At 36.2% G+C, this 16,146-nt stretch overlaps 1 protein-coding gene across 1 annotated transcript; it reads left to right on the top strand.

Moving 5' to 3' along the window:
• The first annotated feature begins 4,217 nt into the window (after positions 1-4,217).
• Positions 4,218-16,146, top strand: LOC107805846 (F-box/LRR-repeat protein 15). The gene is made up of 17 exons (XM_016629942.2): positions 4,218-5,123; positions 6,271-6,451; positions 6,555-6,687; positions 7,537-7,636; positions 7,715-7,912; positions 7,987-8,257; positions 8,340-8,438; positions 8,529-8,617; positions 8,727-8,826; positions 8,920-9,090; positions 11,656-11,808; positions 11,981-12,141; positions 12,226-12,424; positions 13,559-14,022; positions 14,126-14,189; positions 15,620-15,706; positions 15,788-16,146. The coding sequence occupies exons 1-17, from the start codon at positions 4,711-4,713 to the stop codon at positions 15,866-15,868; spliced, it is 2,964 nt and encodes a 987-aa protein (XP_016485428.2). The 5' UTR covers positions 4,218-4,710; the 3' UTR covers positions 15,869-16,146.

Here is a 16,146-nt window from a genome sequence, read left to right as displayed (position 1 = left end):
ACATTTTTTCATATGTATTATTAATATATCAAAAGTTTCACCGTCAGTCATAGTCATTGCCATATTTGTGTTAACTGAGTGAGTAAAACATTGAAAAGTTCCTAAGTTAAATCATATTGGTCGTGGAAAAATCAAGCCTTTTTCAATAAATAGCATTGCCATATATGAGTCCAAACGTAATTGATATAACAGAAAATTTGATTTTAGTAGATGAGATTCCATATAAAATTCAACCATTTTTATATTTCTTGATGAGAATATTAAGATTGATAATATGTTGTCTGATGAGGTATGAAGCCTTAATTCACTATCTTTCCACATCCCTCAGGATGTCACTAGTTTGATGAATATCACTCATCCATTCCCCCCTCTACACAAACAGTAAAGACGAATTCATGTTGGGTCTCACCGGCAATGGACTTTTCTCTACCAGCTCATGCTATCACCTCATTCAATCCCAAGATATTATAAGTCAGGGATCTAATGATTTTTCCATTAACACCTGAATTTGAAAAATAAAGGTCCCTAACAAGATTAAAATATTCATGCGGCTACTCTACCATTGTAGGTTACCCACATGTCACTATTTGAATAGAATAGGTTAACCCCTCATATTTTTACTGCGGTAATCCTTCGGAATCCATACCATACATTCGGTGAAAACTTATTTTTAGAAGAGCTCAAGTTACTGATAATCAAGAAATTCCGTATTTTCTCAATTATATAAAAGGAAAAGACAAAAATAAGTAAAAAAATAATTGATTGCAAAGTCAAGATAGTAAAAAAGTAAAGTAAATATATTCCAATATAGTCTCAAATGATGCTTACAAATGAAATTCTCTTCCCTTTTATAAGGGTTTACAAATATAACGTTTCCTCCCTTTTATGGCCGAATCATTATATATGTCATTAATGACATTAATGATCCGTTTGTAATAAACAATCGTAACTGTTTGTGGAGATTTTGTAACGGTTCCAATTCTTATTCTTCATTAACTAGAGGTTAGTGAATATTCCCCTTCTTACTGTCTTGATTCATTCAACCCATATTTGCTGAATGATTTAGACACGAGCAATTGTATCCCTTCATCCCGTGAGTGATTTGTTCATGCCTCTTGTATTTCGTGCATCTTCTAATGCAGTATTTCAACTGTCATTTTCTTAGCGATCCACGTATTATGTCTTGTCAACTACACATAATTCCACGTGTCATATTTATTTGTTACTAATACAAAAGTATTGTAAATTATTTTACAAATGAGGCATGTTTACTATGATGCATGGGAATTAACATGGGAAAAAGTTAGGAGCCAAGCTTTTAATGATCGAATTGCATGCTACCTTACTTTTTTTTGGCACTTATAACTAATCAGGAATAGTAATCTATTTAATAGTAAATACGAGCTAACTTTTGTCAACAATACAATTGCTAAAGCAGTAGAAGCTTATCACATCCTAGGGAAAAATGACATTCAACAACATAATACTAGCATTTACGTGAAATGGAATCCTCGAGAGATGGGTGTTATCACACTCAACATTGATAGGGCTTTAACAAGAAACCCAAAGAAGGCTGGTACAGGTGGATTATTAGAAATTATCAAAGAGATTGAGTAATTGGATTTATGGGTAGCATCACACATACTACCCCTCGAATTGCAAAGCGTCAAAACCTCATGCCGCTGACAGATTCAGCAGAGGTAATTAAAATACTCATTCATGGTAACCTTACTTATGAACCCATTGTTAATAAATACATGCACCTGATGGAGGAGATGAAAAACTCGTTGATTACTCACACCTAGGGTGGGCGTTTGGTATTTCGGTTCGGTATTTAAGAATTTCGTTTCGGTATTTCGTTATTCGGTTTTTCAATTGTATATATCAAATACCGTACCAAAATATTTCGGTACGGTTCGATATTTATTATTTTGGTTCGGTATGGTTTCGGTACGATTTCGATTTAATATTATGGCTTCTAGCCTACGATTTTTTTCTGTCAGGAATTGGTGAGCATGGGATTCAGTTGAATTCCTCTCTTCTTCTTTTTTCTTTTCTTTTTTTTATAAGTAAAATGTAGGTTCGATTAAATTCCTTTCATAATTGCTACCTCCATTGGGGTGCTCTTTACTTCACGCAAAATTCCAGTTACAGTGTATGCTTCCAGGAACACTTAATAATATCTGAAAACCAATTAAATTGCCATAATTTAAATGGTAGTACCATATTCATGTTCTCAAGTTCCAAGCTGTTAGAAAAAATCCCAAGCTCTCTCTGTGTAAAGCAAAGGAAAGAATTAACTAAAGGAAGATCGTTGGCTCGCCAGCTAAGAAAATGCTAGATCATTTCCGCAACACAATATCAACATATGATGTTATTCACATTAATATACCCCGTGTATGATGTAACTTGGCAGCTGGAACTATAATGATTATGGATGAGGTTTGTACTTCAAAACAGAATGGGTATGAGAGTTTTTTTTTTTTTTTAAAAAAACCATGTCCTTGGCAAATACTCAAGTTCATAACAATTAGGGGCATTTGCATCTATACCCGCTTTTTGTGTCACATTTTAACTTGTGCCCGCTTTGCAAAAAAAATTGCAAGCGTACTCGCTTTTTCGCATAATTTCAGCACATGAGGCTGAAATAGCAAAGGCAATCACGCAAAACTTCAGCATTCTAGTAGTCGGGCCTGAAGTTCAGCTCTAGAGCTGAAGTTTATGTGTTGTGCCTGAAGCTGAAGCTTGGATAAAATTAACTCTTATATGAAGCCGTTGGATTTGCTCCTCTCCATTGATCCAATTGATGAAGCCTTCACCGGCTATTAACATTCAACCATTTCTTTCAATTGTTGTATTGACAATGCAATTAACTATTTGTAAATCAAGTGCATTATTTCTCTATTTCGTTGTTTTCACGTTAATGATTAAACAATATTAACCAGAAAATAAGCGCTATGTTTTACACAGAAATTGTATAATGATCGTGTTGGCTACTCAATCTTTTTCCACAATATTCTGTACTTTGATTTTGTTTAGATAACTTTACTGAAGTTTTATAGAGTAATATGGTATCTGATCAGAGAGATCTCCTTGTTGGCATCTAGCTGTGATAAGATAGAGTTCCTTTCTTTTAATTTGTTTGTTTGCATATTTCAGCTATTTATTTCAGAAGAAGAAGAAAACGAAGTAGGAGAAGAAGGAGGAGAAAGTGGGCTGGAGTTATTTAAGAATTGGGTACAAATTAAAAGTTTTTTAAAAAATGGGTATAGGTTAAATGGGGGCGACCAAATAAGACGTTCCGTACAAATTAAAAGTTCCGTGCAATTTTTACTAACAATTAAGACTATGTCCAACTCGGCAAGAGAGAAGAGCATATTTAGAGTGGGCTGGGGTGATGGCCTGTTGGAATTAAAATTATTAGAGTGGGCAAGGCGATGGGCTGAGGCAGACGGGCAGTGGACTGGGGGTTGGGGCAATATAAGAAAATGTATTTAAAAAAATTGGTATTTCGGTATACCGAAATTTCAAATTTCTAACACCGAGGACTGTACCGAAATACCGAAATTTCAATACCGAATTAGACCGAAATACCGAAAAAATCGAAACCGAAATACCGAATTAATTCGATTCGATTTGAAATTTGATTTTTTGAATTTTATGCCCACCCTGCTCACACCTTCGAGAGCAGAATTATAACAGATGCTAAATTTAGCAAAGGTTGGGCAGACAATGTGTAACATTCGTCTTCCAATGTGTTGTCACAAATAGTTGGGCAGACATTTTAGGAACTTCTTTTGAAAAACTAACCAAATCGTGTAAATAGTAATCTAGAAGAAAATACATTGCCTAGTGCGAGCATAAATGCTCCACAATCTATGATTTTGAACATACTACACAGAGTCTATGTTAGTAAATTAGCAAGGTACTCATTTTTGCTTTATCCAAAACACCCGAATTAATTCTCCTACTCCTTGATTAATAAACAAAATTGTCATTTTACTCCTAAGTGAAGAAACATGTTGCACTATAAACTCTTTTATATTCGTTTAGGAGCTAGCATGTTAGCAATATATATATTAAAAATTAATTTAAATTTAAGAAAGTTTTCTCCATTACGGTTAAGTAGTTAAACCAAAATTCACCATAAATATCACAGTGAGAAAAGAAAAAGGACAGGATTATATAAATTCACCTTATCATATTTGTATAGGAGCATATAGGAGTATTTGATTTGTGAGAGATAAAGTGAATAATAATAAGAGAGAAAAAGTAAAGTTACAAATCTTCATATTTTCTTGTTTGCCACAAATCTCCGTTTCCGCCGATCTTTTCAAAGCTCAATCCCAAAAAAGCGTCACCATTTACCAGCCTTCCATCCTTCAAAGATCCGATCAGATCTCTTTCTTTCTCTCTCTACACTTCTCGCACTGCTGTTTTCTTTCTCTCACTACCTGTACCTACATATTGTGTATCTTTTGTATTATGCTACTTCATTCTTGAATAGAAATCCATTGGATATTCTCAACTGTGTAATCTGTGTAATTTCTTGTGTAAAAGGAGTGGTCTTTGTGTAATATGTTTTTTTTTTTTGGGGGGGGGGGGGGGAATTGGTGGATCGTGAGCTAGGGTTTGTGAATTTCACAAATTGATAAAATTTGGAGTTTTCTTTGTTTTTTCCCGCTTTTTTGGTGTGTTGTGAGTGTGTGTATGAGGATTTGGTGTTGTTTTTGCTTCGGTGAAGAAGAAGAATATAATAACAAGGGTTACAAGAAGAGTATGAGGGACCCGATTTTGGGAAATAACGGCGAGGAATCGCCGGATGAAACCCCGGCATTTGACTGGAGGGCGGTTTTTGACGGCGTTGATGTTGGCGGCGCCGGCGCGTCGAGGCCACGCGCGGATAATGTTGGTGTCCGGAGGAATGAGGAGATTGATTTTGATATCAACTGGTTACTCAGTGACGTGGAGGCGAGGAATGGGAATTACAGTGGTGAGAGAATGTTGAATGTTAATTTAAATTTAGGGTTGAGTGAAGAGGCTTCTTCGTCCTCAACAGTGCAGAAAGAGGATCCTGATCGTGATTCCTGTAGTAAAAGGCCCAAAGTTAACTCATTTTCGCTGTAAGACCTGCTTCTGCGCCTTCATTTGTTGTCTTTTGTTATTATTTTTGTTTGAATTAGTCAAATTATGGAATATTGGAGTGAAATCGGCCAAAATAGAGAATGAATAACAACTAGGCGTAGTTGTTGTTATAGGGCCAGCTCGATAATTGCTGTCACTCAAGAGTCCCTCAAATGCACGCTTTTGGGTTGTTATATACAGTTGTAATTAAAGTCAAGCCTGTTTCGACTTTCGAGTTCACTTAGTTATGGAGAAAGTACATTTTAGCATAGATGTTCTAGGAGAAAGAATATAACACTATAGAAATTTTTTAAAAGCATTTTATTTAATATTTGGTAGAATTATTTCTAAAACTACTTATATTATGGAATTTCAAAATGCAAAGTAAAATTTAGCTCTTTAATTTGATAATAGACAAATTGTCATTTGAAGTGAGGCCTAAATTCAGGCGTAAAGCTAAAAAAATGAGTTTGTGATAACATACTTTTTTGCCACACTATTATTAAGTATTTTCCAAATATTCGAAGACATGTTATCACTTCATCAAAAAAAAAAAAATACTCGAAGAAGTGCTTTTTCACTCAAAGCTCTTATATTCTGCTGCATTCCTTGATGATGCCAAGTGAGCTAACATGCCTTTAGGTTTAAAAAAGGTCATTTTACTAATTTATATTTTTCTGTGTTAGTGGGGTTTGTGGGAGCGATCATTTGTGGTCGTCACAGTTTTTTGTGCTAACTTAAAGGGAAGTTTAACAAGCTTCTTATATAATAGCGAGTTATGTTACACGAGTCCTTGGTCAAAACCTCGAGTATAAACTTAATCTGAAATAAGTATTTCTAAATTTGAGGTTCTTTTGAATTTTCGTTTAGCAAGTATATCTGACGCGGACCTCCTTAATGAAGGCTAAAGATTGTTACATCCTGAAAATGGTACCCTGTTTTTATGATTAGCTTATGTGCTTATTTTGAAATAAAGAGATACAGAGATCTAAATTCTGCCATTAGTGATCTCCCCGTTTCTTTGTGTTTGGGGATATTTTCAATGGAAGTGGCTGAGCCAAAATACAATTTGGATGACTGGTTTGAACTTTGAAACAAATTCATAGCTTTGCTTGTATAAAGACTGGTTTATTGGTATTCTTGCAGGGATTGGGACAACCACTTGTTGCAGGAGACGAGTTACCTTTGTCCTATGAACGAGGGTGGTGGAGATATGAGTTTGTCCAACTTTCTTGATGCTACAGATGATAAGGGGAAAGATATTGGCATCTCAAAAATGGAGGATTTAGATGTGCGGATGGATCTTACTGATGACTTGTTGCATATGGTATTTCCTAGTTGCCTGGCATCTGTTCCATCCGAGCTGCTTAAACAATTGTTTATTACCACTAAGTTTCTGATTAAGGAATATACGTCCCATGTGCTGCTAGGTATTCTCTTTCTTGGACCATATTGATCTCTGTCGAGCTGCAAGTGTTTGTAGGCAGTGGAGAGCAGCTAGCTCTCATGAAGATTTTTGGCGGTATCTCAATTTTGAGAACAAGCAGATTTCCTCAGATCAATGTGAGTATCTTTTACCCTGGTAATAAATGCTGACATGCTGTTCTTTTTTTCCCCCAACGGTTTGATTCATGTTATCATGAAACTGTATGCACAAATATAATTTGATTATTCTGGCTCAAGCAATTATAGAACTTTTAACCATCTTCATCATACTTGGGATTGAGGACTGAAACTCTGAAGATAAAGTTGTTGTATGGTGATACAGAGAAAAGCAGATCATACTTTAACCTAGGCCTGAAAACTCCCTTGTCTCTTAGATGATCTTGAGCAATTGATTATTTGGTTTGATTATTGGCAAGAAAAAATGCAAGAGATTGGGAGAGATGTTTGTGTCTTACATTACTCATAAACCTGACCATGCATCTGAATATCTCTCTATTATTGAAGATCACCAGATGTTGGAACTGTCATTACTTCAGATTTTAGTCTTTGTTGATTGAAAAGGGCAGGCAGAACTTATCAATACCTAACCAAAAAGCTGATGCGTCCTTAGCTGGTTAATAGAGCTCAGCGCTAGAATAAGAGATTGCCAAATATTAGCAATTAATAGAATAAGGGTTTCCTTCCAGGTGGGTTATGAATGATATTCTGTAATGTGATGTGAGAAGTGAGAGAACATGTCTAGTTGAGTGATTACCCTCTTATTTTGTTTATGTAATTTATTCTGTTAGGAAGTTGTTCTCAGTTGAAAACTTGAAGTTAGCAACTTTGCACACTGCTAAGATACCTTTACATCAAATTATGTTTCAATCAATAACAGCTTCTTGCTATCTGTGTGCTTACACAAGATATAATTTGTGGTTGTTTCTTTCACGTATCAAAAAGAGTTGATGACTGTTTTGATGACAGTTGAGGATATGTGTCGACGATACCCAAATGCAACAGCTGTTAATTTATATGGAACTCTTAATATTCATCCACTAGCAATGAAAGCGGTTTCCTCATTAAGGTAATTGGTTTTTATGTTGTTGGCACTACTTTATGGATCACCGTAAGTGACTAATCTGATACATCTCATTGTTTCCAGAAATCTTGAAGCTCTGACTTTGGGTAGAGGTCAGCTGGGAGAAACATTTTTCCAGGCCTTAACGGACTGCCATATGTTGAAGAGCTTGACTGTTAATGATGCTACTCTTGGAAATGGTATTCAGGAGATACCTATTTATCATGACAGATTGCGTCTTCTGCAGCTCGTGAAGTGTCGTGTGCTTCGAGTTTCTGTCAGGTAAAATGTTAATAGACCATGTTATACTATCAATGTAGTTGGTGCCGAGTTGTGCTTAACTGTTATTCTTACAGGTGTCCGCAGCTTGAAACGTTGTCACTCAAGCGCAGTAGCATGCCACATGCCGTGCTTAATTGCCCACTTTTACATGACCTTGATATAGCTTCATGTCACAAGCTTTCAGATGCCGCTATTCGCTCAGCAGCAACAGCATGCCCTCTTTTAGAGTCTTTGGATATGTCAAATTGTTCATGTGTTAGTGATGAAACACTGCGAGAAATAGCTCAAACTTGTGCAAGTCTTCGAGTTCTAGATGCTTCATACTGCCCTAACATTTCTCTTGAGGTCGGTTCTGATGTTCATTAAATTTATGTAGTACCTGAAATTGACGTAGTTGGTTTATGCTGACACTTGTTCCTTGTTGAAGTCTGTGAGGCTGGTTATGTTGACTGTTCTCAAGCTTCACAGTTGTGAGGGCATAACATCAGCTTCCATGGCTGCCATAGCCCATAGCTATATGTTAGAGGTTTGAGTCTTTCCTCACACTTTTCATACTGGTAACCATGCTGTGTTCAAGAGTCCTTAAACCTCATATGTGAATTTCACTGCTTTTCAGGTTCTAGAGCTTGATAATTGCAGTTTATTAACATCAGTGTCCTTGGATCTTCCTCGCCTTCAGAACATCAGACTCGTACATTGTCGCAAGTATGATAATATCTTTGTTTTTTCCATGTCCAGTGTCAGGAATTTTTTTCTCCAAGCCTTAACTTCTGTCACTCCTTTGGGCACTAACTTTCTGTTTAAATTGAGACAGGTTTATTGACCTCAACTTGCATAGTGGCATGTTATCATCAATTACTGTTTCTAATTGCCCACTGCTCCAACGAATCAATATAACTTCAAGTGCACTCAAAGTAAGTCTCTTCCTAGATATTTTATCTTATCACTTTAATTTATTGACTAACATTATTCATGGGATAATGGTTCTCTCCTTTATCATTCCACAGAAATTAGTTTTGCAGAAGCAAGAAAGCTTGACAACAATTACATTGCAGTGCCTGAATTTGCTAGAAGTAGACCTTACTGAGTGCGAATCGCTCACCAATTCTATCTGTGAAGTTTTCAGCGATGGTGGTGGCTGTCCTGTGCTTAAATCCTTAATTCTAGATAATTGCGAGGTTAGCAATTTTAGTAGTTCGTTTTAAACTTGTGCATGCTTGGTTGTTAACTAGAGGAGGTGCTACTGAACATGATTTTCTACATCTATTACCAACATATATGTATCTCTACTTAGTTTTGCTTGACAATGAAAGGCGGTTTAACAAAATCTTGGCCGCTGATTTTTATGCACATATTGATGTACTCTCAAGGTGTTGCACCTCTCAAGCACAAAGAAGAGAATAAACCAAAGCATTCTGCCAAATTGTTTAACAAAACTCGCGAAAGCATTCTTCAAACTCACGTGAGAAGAATGTAAGATGAAATAGCCTTAACCACTCGTTCCTCAATCCTGCAAGATTGCAAGAAGCGTTAAATAAAGAAAGAAGAGTGAAATAAAAGATAAATCACGCTTTTGAAGCAAGAGATTTGAAAAACTAATCACCAATGTTTATTTTCAGCATATTGAGCCCTTTAAATTGGCCTTACAATGGGTAAAATTGATGAGGTTAGGGAAACTAATCCTAATTAAACTAGAATAACAATAAGGTTAAGAAAAACCTATCCAAACTAAAATAGGTAAAACAATTCTAGTAGGAACGGAATACTAACTAACAATCCTACTTGACTAGAACTACAAATCTAATCCTACTAAAACAAGAATCAAATTACTAGGAAACAAGAAATAAGAAATCCAAATGTTTAAGGAAAAGAAATCCTAATCTTGAATGGATTCTTGTACTTCTTGAATTTCTTGGATTCTTGGCCTTTCTTGATCTTGCATCACACATATTTTTAAATGAGAGCTTACCTTCGTCCTCACCTTTGTCAATGTAGTTATGGTCCTATAATCATATAGTACCATTTTATTCTTTTCTTAAGAAACGTAGGAATTAATAACGTGCATATTTTCCAAGTATATAAATTCAGTACTGAAAATTCCAACAATTGATTACCAGTATTTTTAATGAGTAATCATAAAGATGATACTCGTGTCTCTTGAATGTTTATATCCATTTGAATCATGTCAGAAACAATAAAAAATCTTAGTGTACTGAATGGTGTGTCATCTGGTTGTGCTTTATACAATTTGTCTTGTTTGCAATAACTCACCGAAGTTGGGCAGCCTCGTGCACTAAACTCCCGCTATGCAGAGGGTTTGCAGAAGGACCGGACCATAGAATAACAATTCTAATTAAACTAGAATAACAATAAGGTTAAGAAAAACCTATCCAAACTAAAATAGGTAAAACAATTCTAGTAGGAACGGAATACTAACTAACAATCCTACTTGACTAGAACTACAAATCTAATCCTACTAAAACAAGAATCAAATTACTAGGAAACAAGAAATAAGAAATCCAAATGTTTAAGGAAAAGAAATCCTAATCTTGAATGGATTCTTGTACTTCTTGAATTTCTTGGATTCTTGGCCTTTCTTGATCTTGCATCACACATATTTTTAAATGAGAGCTTACCTTCGTCCTCACCTTTGTCAATGTAGTTATGGTCCTATAATCATATAGTACCATTTTATTCTTTTCTTAAGAAACGTAGGAATTAATAACGTGCATATTTTCCAAGTATATAAATTCAGTACTGAAAATTCCAACAATTGATTACCAGTATTTTTAATGAGTAATCATAAAGATGATACTCGTGTCTCTTGAATGTTTATATCCATTTGAATCATGTCAGAAACAATAAAAAATCTTAGTGTACTGAATGGTGTGTCATCTGGTTGTGCTTTATACAATTTGTCTTGTTTGCAATAACTCACCGAAGTTGGGCAGCCTCGTGCACTAAACTCCCGCTATGCAGAGGGTTTGCAGAAGGACCGGACCATAGTGGGTCTATCAAAAAAAAAGAATTAACACTTAAAACCCCCACCTCACGGGAAAAAGGGGGGGGGGGGAGTGTATTTCAGCTTAACCCCCTCCAGTAAAAAGGGGAGCGAGTGGGAGGAAAGGAGAGATTCCGCGGTTTTAGTATGGGTTCTAGTAAACATGAACATTCCATCTAAAGGAAAGGATAAAATAAAGTGCTCAGAGAAAAGTATAGTGAGTCAAGTAAATGTGGACACCACACACACCCACCCACACCACACACACCCACCCACACCACACACACACAAAAAAACCCCAACCCACCCCAATAGAAGTTGGTTGCTTTGTTGGTGGTGTTAAAGTTGTGAATCAATTAAAGCTATAATTGAGGCTCAAGAAAACCAATTTCTAGAGGAGAGTTTATTGAGCTATCCTGGATTGGCCACATGAAAGCATTCATACATTTTTTAATTACGTCTAATGAAATGCTTTGAGATCTTTTCTTCCCCCCTCGGTCCCTCGATACGTCTCTAAACTCCTAACGTAATGCAGCATTCAGCTTCTCTGTGCTCTTTTTTCTTTCTTTTGGCTACCACCTATTTGGAAAAGAAAATATATTTTTTTGTTTTGATATTGGAAGAAAATAATGATATATTTTTGCCTATTCAACTTCACCTTTTTCCTTTTTCCTTTTTCTTTTTGAAAAACTTGTATGCATTATTACGGTCTAAATCTAATTGTGGTTCTCCCTTTGTTCAGAGCTTGACAGCTGTGGCTTTCTGCAGCACTTCTTTGGTTTCTCTCTCACTTGCTGGTTGCCGTGCTTTAATTTCTCTTCAACTCAGGTGCTCTTATCTTGAGCAAGTCTCTTTAGATGGTTGTGATCATCTTGAAATAGCATCTTTTTCCCCAGTAAGTGACCTTAGGCTTCTTTTTAGCCTCAATATCATTTGTTCTTTTGTTTTGCATCCTATCTGGGTTTGAGATGGAGTTGTATGTTTACCTTATAGTTTTATGATTTTTACTATGCTTTTTTATTTCTATTTCCTCCCAAGAAGTTGATGAATGCATTTTCGTATTGCAGGTTGGTCTTCGGTCACTTAATCTCGGTATATGCCCCAAAATGAGTGTGCTCAATATCGAAGCTCCACAAATGGCTTCACTTGAGCTGAAGGGCTGTGGTGTGCTATCTGAAGCATCCATTAATTGCCCTCTCTTGACCTCTTTTGATGCTTCATTCTGCAGGTTGCTTACTTTGTTTCACCTGTCACACATGTATATTTGTTCAGTTTTTTTTCACGTCTGATTAATGTCTTTCCATATATGCAGCCAACTCAAGGATGACTGTTTATCTGCCACGACCTCATCATGCCCCCTTATCGAGTCATTAATACTAATGTCATGTCCATCTGTTGGCTGTGATGGACTGCTCTCTTTGCATTCCCTCCCAAACTTGACCTACCTTGATCTATCCTACACATTTTTGGTTAACTTGCAGCCTGTTTATGAATCATGCTTGCGATTAAAGGTAACTTCTTCCATCTAAGTATTATCACTTTCTCCATCACAGTGCTTAGTTTAGATGAACTTGATATGACATGCTCGATTTTTGTTGAAAAAAGTATGCCTATTTATTCATCTTGTAAATTTAAGGCCGCTTTCCTATCCCTTTTCTTTATGGGTGTTAAATGGATTGGTTGGGTTAAGTTTGGGAAGCTCAAATACCTACTACAAAATTTACTCATGTCACGATGCGATGAACACTGGGTCATAAGCCAATCCTACTTTACTCAATCTCCCCGTTTCCTTTTTCTATACCTGTCTTCTCCCTTTTTTCCAATTGCGGCAAAAGCTGAACGCATGGATGCAAGTAACAATACGCAAATCAGTTCTGAATGATCAAATAGGTCACTTCAGCAAAACTGATTCAATTATGACAATAAGAACTTAATTGTTGTCTCTTTGGCCATGTTTTTTAGAGACTACAAGCATTCTTTTTATTTTAAACGAGTACTTCTTAGAAGTTAAAGGTGGTGACAATCTTCTAGGAAAAAAATTGATTTTCAGTACCAGAAGTTTTTTTCCTGCTGTGGCGAAAAGCTTCAAATTTGAAGCTTCTCATTAACTAGAAGCAGAAGCAAAAGCTTAATTTTTCAGGACAAGATAACAACAACGAACCCAGTATATTCCCATAAATGGGGTCTAGGAGGACAAGATACTCTTATAAAAAAGTTTATTTACCAATTACCAAATTTGAATAATTTTCTTATTTTTTATATGTAACATTAAAAAAAGAAAAATAATTGAGTTTTGGATAAGTTTTATCTATAACAGCTAAAAATTATTTAAACGTCAAATGTTGTTATAGGTGTATAACAACCATTCGCTATAAAAGCTAAAAAATCTCATAACAAATGGCGCTGTTATAGAGAGGTTTGACTGTATTTCAATTTTTTTTAGGTGCATTTTCAATCTGAAATTTTCTGTGATGTATTTTAACACCACAATTGTGCGTATATCTCTTTCTGGCTGCACTGTACACTGCCTTCTTAGTTCCTACTGCTTTTGGGATTATGTTTGTTTGCATCTGTATGGTACGTTCATGGTCTTTTGCTTACTGCATTTCCCCCCTTTCTAAGCTTATCTATTTGCTCTGTTCTAGGTCCTAAAATTGCAAGCATGCAAGTATCTCACCGATACATCTTTGGAACCTCTTTACAAAGACAATGCTCTCCCAGCCCTTTGTGAGTTGGATTTGTCATATGGGACGCTGTGCCAATCAGCCATTGAGGAATTGCTTGCTTGCTGCACACATTTGACTCATGTCAGCTTGAATGGATGTGTTAATATGCATGATTTGAACTGGGGATTTACTGGTGACCAACGGTCGCGTATACCCAGTGTTGGTATAGCACCTCATGGATCTTCCTTGGTAGAACAACATTTTCCAAATGAACAACCAAAGCGTTTGCTAGAGAACCTAAATTGTGTAGGTTGCCCAAATATAAAAAAGGTGGTTATTCCGATGGCACAAGGTTTCCTTTTGTCATCATTAAACCTTTCCCTGTCTGCGAATTTGAAGGAGGTTGATATAGCTTGTTACAACCTGTGCTTTCTCAATTTGAGGTATGTTCTTTAGCAATAGGACTTCATAGGTTAGTTTGATATCAACAATTTTGTTTTCATAATCAAAGTTGTAACTTCTAATGAATTATGTTCTCTTGTTCAGCAACTGTTGTTCACTGGAATCGTTGCAACTGGAATGTCCAAGATTGAGTAGCCTCTTTCTTCAGGTATTCTTACATCTTCAATTTGGCATATCCTTTGCTGGTTGTTTTAGTTGTAGCAGCAGCGTTGCTGCAAAAAATGTTCTTTCTAGTTGGTCTTTATCATTTCGTATCAGGTGCTTTTGCTTCTAAGTAAAGTTTTGTAGATGAGATCGTATAATTGGATCTGATAGCAATCTATGAAATTAGTTTGTTTTAATATTTGCTAAATGCCGGCACGCTTCTTTTTGTTTGTTCAGTTGACTTGCATGTTCTTTTTTTGGTAAAGAACTCAAGTGTTTCTTCAAATATGAAGAAAATGCAAACTTGTTTCATGCTTTGATCTTGTTTTGACTTGCTATGTTAAACTCTGCATTAAAATACTCATGTGATTAACCTCACATAAATTTGCCATCGAGGTTAGCGTTCAACATTGACACAATGGTGGCGTACAATCTTCTAGGAACCACTTTCTTTTCCTCCTTCTCCAAAGATCCGTCATCAAGCTGCATATTCTCTAATGAATGCTCAAAAATAACTCACTGGCCTACTAAAATACAAGTATTCGTAGTACTCTTCATGGTCCTCCTGGGCATTCATGGGGATGGGTTATCGAAAATTTCAAATTTTGGAATTAAAATTTGAGGTACTCTTAGGGGGTGGCATGCGTATTTTTGAAGCATCTTGCCCCTCTTTCCTGGAGCATGATGTGCTTTGGGTAAAATTTATGCTATAACTTGATTCTGGGACTTGTCATAATTGTTGGGGGTGTCTTGCACCATTCCTCGGCAGGAGATATAAAAGATTTTAGTGTCTTAGTTGTTCTTAGGGGTGGCAAATAGGCAGGTCAGGTCGGATATGAGCGGGTCAAAACGGGAAATTTAAAAAACGGATAAATTATCCGACCCGACCGGTATTTGAGACGGATAAAAAACAGGTTTATCCGGCGGTCCATATTATCCATGGCTTCTTAAATATGATCACTTATAAAAGAATTCCTAGCCTTCCAAACTTGAGGAATCCCTATTTGAAGCTTTACAAATGTAAAAGTTAAACACATTAGTTATCCATTTGGTTAACCATTTTCTAAGTGAATAATATGGTTCTTTATCCATATTCGACATGTTTTTAAATGGTTCATTATCCAACCCATTTTTTGATTGATAATATGGGTGGATAACTGTTTTCTTTTAACCATTTTGCCACCTCTAGTTCTTCTTTAGAAGAAGGTTCTGCTTGCCTAGGAATCTCTGTGTACTTTCTCTTATTTTACTTCTATAAGTGACACATTTCAGGCTTCCCTCCTTTTACCTTTTCATATCACTTTTTAGTGTAGTGCTCGTGAAATCGACTGCTATTCTTTCTATAGTGTCTAAACAGTTCCTGGTTGCCTGAAACACTTTGTGATGCAATTGTGCTGCCGAGGTGTTCCTGACTTTTGTTTTGTTGCTGTATAGTCCTGCAACATTGACGAGGAAGCTGTTGAAGCTGCAATTTCACGATGTACCATGCTTGAGACACTGGATGTACGCTTTTGTCCCAAGGTAAGGGATATTTTTGGATGCTAGGAATATGCCCCATATTGGTTTATTATATGCTCATGGTCCTTTTGCCACTTTTAACAGATTTGCCCACCGAGCATGGGGAGGTTACGTGCTGCATGTCCCAGCTTAAAACGCATCTTTAGCAGCTTAGTCCCATCGTGAGGCAATGAAATATTGGATATGTTTGTGTTGACGGGTAATTCAGCAACATGTATAACTACAGAGGTTTATATTTTATGTATAGTTAACTATTTATATTATTGTGGTTGCTGAATGCACAACGAGCTGTAAACATAAGAATGCCACATGTTTTTGGCATTGGCTTTCGCATTGTATGTTTTGGTTAACGCAATAGACGCAACTTCAGTGCCAGCCCAAGGAAAGAGAAGGGTTATAAATAAATGTAAAACTTGTTATGATGGTATGGATGAAATATGAAT

The sequence above is a fragment of the Nicotiana tabacum genome, chromosome 1, assembly GCF_000715075.1.
Source record: "Nicotiana tabacum cultivar K326 chromosome 1, ASM71507v2, whole genome shotgun sequence".
In the NCBI taxonomy this organism is placed as follows: Eukaryota; Viridiplantae; Streptophyta; class Magnoliopsida; order Solanales; family Solanaceae; genus Nicotiana; species Nicotiana tabacum.
The sequence above is the reverse complement of the archived record's forward strand: the minus strand, read 5'-3'. Positions and strand labels throughout refer to the sequence as shown.

Coding starts and splice junctions, on each gene's coding strand:
- LOC107805846 (XM_016629942.2), top strand. CDS start 4,711: ATGAGGATTTGGTGTTGTTTTTGCTTCGGTGAAGAAGAAGAATATAAT. Junction 8,827..8,919: donor TAACTTCAAGTGCACTCAAA/GTAAGTCTCTTC, acceptor ATCATTCCACAG/AAATTAGTTTTGCAGAAGCA. Junction 14,190..15,619: donor TGAGTAGCCTCTTTCTTCAG/GTATTCTTACAT, acceptor GTTGCTGTATAG/TCCTGCAACATTGACGAGGA.